This window comes from Ictalurus punctatus, chromosome 12, assembly GCF_001660625.3.
Source record: "Ictalurus punctatus breed USDA103 chromosome 12, Coco_2.0, whole genome shotgun sequence".
Taxonomy (NCBI): Eukaryota; Metazoa; Chordata; class Actinopteri; order Siluriformes; family Ictaluridae; genus Ictalurus; species Ictalurus punctatus.
The window spans coordinates 27,303,711-27,308,710 of record NC_030427.2 but is presented as its reverse complement, the minus strand read 5'-3'; the positions used below and the strand labels follow the sequence as shown (position 1 = coordinate 27,308,710).

General features: G+C 43.3%; 1 protein-coding gene across 2 annotated transcripts in view; it reads left to right on the top strand.

Annotated features, from left to right (window-relative positions):
* glcci1a (glucocorticoid induced 1a) overlaps window positions 1–5,000 on the top strand; it is a 47,406-nt gene that overhangs the window by 32,223 nt on the left and 10,183 nt on the right. Inside the window, exon 4 of one of the 2 annotated variants that reach the window (XM_017481054.3) lies at window positions 233–328. The exons of the other annotated variant lie outside the window; for it this stretch is intronic. Within the exon in view, the coding sequence (XP_017336543.2) occupies window positions 233–328 (96 nt within the window). The remainder of the gene's footprint in view (window positions 1–232; window positions 329–5,000) is intronic. 2 annotated transcript variants of the gene reach the window in all.

The window sequence follows — 5,000 nt, the reverse complement described above, 5'->3', positions numbered from 1 at the left end:
CTTCACTGTGGGAATGGTGTTCTCAGGGCGAGATTTCTGCAAAACATAGCACTCCATAACAAGTGTTGACCTTGTTACAATCACCGGCGTGAAGCTTTATGAATACAGACTTTATCAAATATGCTATCAGTGTTCTCTTTTATATCTGTTAGCATTGTCTTTGTTCATCGTGTACATTTGAAGTCGAATCCTTTGCTAAAACCTTCGTCGTGCTGCGTGTGTGTTGTGACAGACTCCTGGATGCTGGAGTGAAGACTCATCCGAGGGAGAGCTGAGGAACACGCACCAGCGCTCGGCGTCCTGGGGCTGCGCCGACCAGCTTAAAGAGGTAACAAGTACACAAACACACACACGCACACACGTGCAGAAAGCGCTGTGGTCATTGTCCCCGCTGCTACTCAGGCAGCTATCGCGGTCACAAAAGTGCTGATTTAGCACTTTATCGCCTTGTAATTATCAGATGATTATAACAGCTGCGTGAGAGGGAGGAGGTCAGATATAAAAGCCCTTTACCCCGCTCCACACAGGCCTGCGACACTGCTGAGTATAACTTCCTCTGTGGCTTTTATGCTTCCTGCTGCACGAGCGCTGTGTTAGCAGCAGCGTTAGCCACATCAGTGGCAGCTTCATCTGGGCTTCTCCACCCTCGTCTCTGTGTGTAGTTCGATAAGCCAGTCTGCTCGTGTACCAAGCCACTTCCTGCTTGAACTTTGACCATGCAGTTTTCCTCCAAAACCCCCGAAGAAATACAACCAGTATGCACCGAAGAGCTGCAGCAGTGTGTGTGTATGTGTGTGTGTGTGGGTGTGATTTTACCAATTTTAATATGTGTATATATATATATATATTTGTGCAGTGTATATGCATCTGTGTGTGTGTGTCATCACAGTGATCCATTTCCACGTGTGTGCATATGTGTGTGTGTGAGTATTTGTGTGTTTAATAATTGCTGCTTGTGTGTGTGTGTGTATGCCCTCACAGTGACCCATTTGCATGTGAATATGTCTGTGTGTGTGTGTGTGTGTGTGTGCAATTCATTTGTATATTCACGTTTGTACATTCGATTCACGTGTACATGTGTATATTCAAATGTTTATATATTTACATTTATAGATTTGAAGGTGTTTCTGTTCTGTAAATGTGTGCACGGGCGCACGCGTGTGTGTGTGTGTGTGCAGTTCACACTATCTAATTTGAATGTGTGTGCGCAGTTCACACTATGTAATTTGAAAGTGTGTGTGTGTGTGTGTACTGTACTTCTCGGTCTCTATCTCTCCGCATGTGTGTGTACATATACCGTATGTAGTTCACACTGTCCGACGTGACTGTGTATAAACTGTATGTTTGTACATTATGCGTGCATGCGTATGTGCAAGTGTGCACGTGTCCGTGCGCGTGTGTGTGTGTGTGTGTGTGTGCATGTACGCCCGTGTCGGATCCATTTGAATATGCATATACTATGTTGGTACAGCATTTACTGAGTGTGTGTTTGGGTGTGTTTTCACATGAGCGTGCTGGAGCTTCTGCATGGTTTGTCTCACTGTCCTTGAGTTAGACACCTTCTGAAGCGGCTCGAGCTAAGTTGTTTGTTTGTTTCTCCGTTCTAGGTATGCGCTGATAATCGGTTATAGTATATATCATGATATTTCTGTCACGGAAGCTTCGATATATAGATGGAGCCGATTAAGCAGGCAGCTGCTGTGATAAAGACAGTATCTCTATAAATTATTAGGTGATGTCAGTGAAATATAAGCAGTGATTACAATAAATACAGGATCATTTAGCAGATTGTAGAGTTGCTTCATGTAATGTAAATGTATGTAGCGTGTCCTGCATGCTTTCGAAATGCCAGACGTGCAAAATTTCATATAATGGCCTGTGGTTGACCTGCAAATGCTCAGCGATTTAAAGAAAAAAATTAGTTTCTCATGCAGACTCATCACCGCATCGCTCTGTTTTTTGTTTTTTTTTACTCCGCTATGATCTCCATCTCTGTGAATTCATCCCCTGTATAATGACTGGGTCATCAGTGAGATTCGTACGATTAGTATGACCGCTAGCAAGTGCGCAACTCGTGTTTGGTTTGTCCCTAAAAAATAAAAATACCCCCCCCTCCGAAAAACGCTTACCCTAGCAGCTAGTTTTCGTATGATAAGTCGCTGATAAGGCTGTCTTCACACTAGGCTTTTTTTTTTTTTTTTTGTGTATTGAAAAAAGTGCTGCTGGAGTGCTTTTTGTGCAGATGTGGACACGAAGCAGCTCGTGCTACTCGCAGATCATATCCTTAACAACACTTCTAGCTAGCTGGCAAGTATACCCAAAAGCAAACGTTTTTTCAGTTCAGCTATTTAAAAAAAAAAAAAAAAAAAAAAAAAAAAAAAAAAAAGGGGGGGGAAGAAGTTAAAAAAAAGCATTGCTCGGTTCATTTGAATGTATTTGTATTTGACGTTGTCACAAAGCAGATTGATGTACTTAAAAAAAAAAAAAAAAAAAGATGTTTCTGCAGGTGGAAATACCTTGGAGGTCAGAGGATAAGGGTTCAGAGACTGACAGGAAGGCTCCAGTAACTCGGATGAGCACTCTGTGCGACCGTGCTGAGCAGAAAAGCATCTCAGAACGCACCGGGGGTCATTACAGTTTTACAGATCGTGCTAGTTTTCGTTTTGTCTTTTGGTTTTCAGTTACGTTTCAGTTAGTCTTAATGGTGCATTAATAATAATAATAATAATAATAATAATAATAATTCATTAGATTTATATAGTGTTTTTCTAGACACTCAAAGCGCTTTACATTGTATGGGGGGGGGGGGGGGGGGGGGGTCTCCTGAACCAGCACTAGTGTGTAGCATCCGCATGGATGATGTGACGGCAGCCGCAGTGCACCAGAACACCCACCACACACCAGATATTAGTGTAGAGGACAGAGGGATGTAGTCAATTCAGAGATGGGGATTATTCGGAGCCCGTGATAGAGAAGGGCCGATGTGGGAATTCGCCAGGTCCCCGGGGTCACACCCCGACTCTTTTACGATAAGTGTCCTGGGATTTTTAATGAGCACAGAGAGTCAGGACCTCGGTTTAACGTCTAATCCAAAAGACAGTGCTGTTTATACAGTATAGTGTCCCAGCCATTATACTGGAGCATTAGACCCCACACACACCACAGGGTGAGCGCCCCCTGCTGGCCTCACTAATACCACTTCCAGCAGCAAGCTTAGTTTCCCCCAGGAGGTCTCTGGCCAGGCTCAACCCTGCTTAACTTCAGTGGGAAACTAGGCGAGAGCTTCAGGGTGATATAGCTCTGGCATATAGGTGTGTAGGCCTACTTTTATTTTGTATTCAGTTTTAGTACATTTTAATTGTAATATCATGGTACTTGTACTCAAATAAATCCCAAATTGCGCTCTGTCTTTTCCTACCTATTAGTGTTGGGAAGTCCGGATCATTTTACAGACTCGGATCTTTGAATCTCGCTCAGCAAAATGAACGAATCGTTTCTTTCCGAGTAACCAGCAACCAATTCAGCAACCGAGGCTGAATTATGAGAAACAGAAATGATTCATTAATTGCTTAGCATTAGGTCTTCAGGCTACGCAGTCTGTTGGTTCGCCTCACCTCCCGATCCGAGTCGTCCCTTTGTCACGTCTGTTCCACGTCTGTTCTCCGGAAACAGAAATGATTAGTTCACCTATCAAGTGTCCGGGTTCGGGTCGTTCGTTCATCCCGTGACCGCCCCATAGGCTGAATGCGGAAGACTCGAGAGCTAAACTAATCATTACGTTACAGTTGCAGTTTAGTTTTCGTTTATTTGGAAACTCACGTTTTTATTTTATTATTTCAGTTAAGGAAAATGTTTGGGTTTTTTTTTCCACTGACAAGTCTTAGTTTTTGTTAACGATAACTTTGGAATGCGCAACATGTCGACCCTTGAGGCAGATGGACCACAACAGCAGACGTCCACATGGGTTCCAGACCCACGAAATCGCACGGGTAAAGACTGGAAAAATACTAGGTGACGTTTTCCAATCTTCAGCTGTCCAGTTGGACGTTCTCAGTCTTGACCTCCGTCGTTTCGACCCACAGAGCCGCAGCATTTCCGGTTATTTCCTGCGAGTGCACTGGATTTCACTGCTACAACTGCGGCCACGCTGTGTTTTCAATTAATGTCTGGTTAATCTCAGAGCCCTGGGACTCTGGGACCCGTGGCAATGAAAAAAAAAAAAGTCCCGATTTTCCCTCAGCAGCAGAGCAGACATGAATACACATCCTGCTGTGGGAAACTGTTGCACGAAAGCAAAAAATGAGTTGCAGTACACACAGTACCATTGTTGATTTTTACACTCAGTTTGCGTCTGGGTAACGATATCCTGTTAGCATTGCATGTTGTTGTGTTACTATAGTGAAGTGATCACTTAAGCAAGAACACATTTCAACTATTAGCATAAGCACACAGAAGTGCAGAACCTGTCCAGACTTGTCCTGGTGTGTCGGCACAGTATATCCTTTGTTTGCCTTTACTGCTGGTATTTATTTACTTCCTGGTGGTATTTATATAATCACAGATCCGAAGTTTAGGATTTTAAACACGGGGTGGAAAAGTGGGGCACACTAAGAGGGAACCTTGTTTTTTTTAATGTATAGGAATTGGGAGGTGGGTGGGAAACGAAACAAAAAACTACGCTGCAGTAATAATATAAATGAAAACGAGATGTACATCATTTTATTAAATCTGCATGAACTGAATAGAAGTATTAAACCTCTCAGAGAGGTCAGAGTCGGGGTGGCAATCAGGGTGGGCGAGACACCGAAGTTACCATGCCCGCTCGTCTTCTAATTGTCCAGACTGACCTTAGACACGCTAGAAAACAAAATGGCTCCTTACTTCCTATATAGTGCACTACATGTGGATTGACATAATGGTTCCGCACACTTTATAGCCCCTGTTTTTAAACATGTGGACTTTTAAAGTTTACTCAAATCCAGAATGCTACTATAAAACTA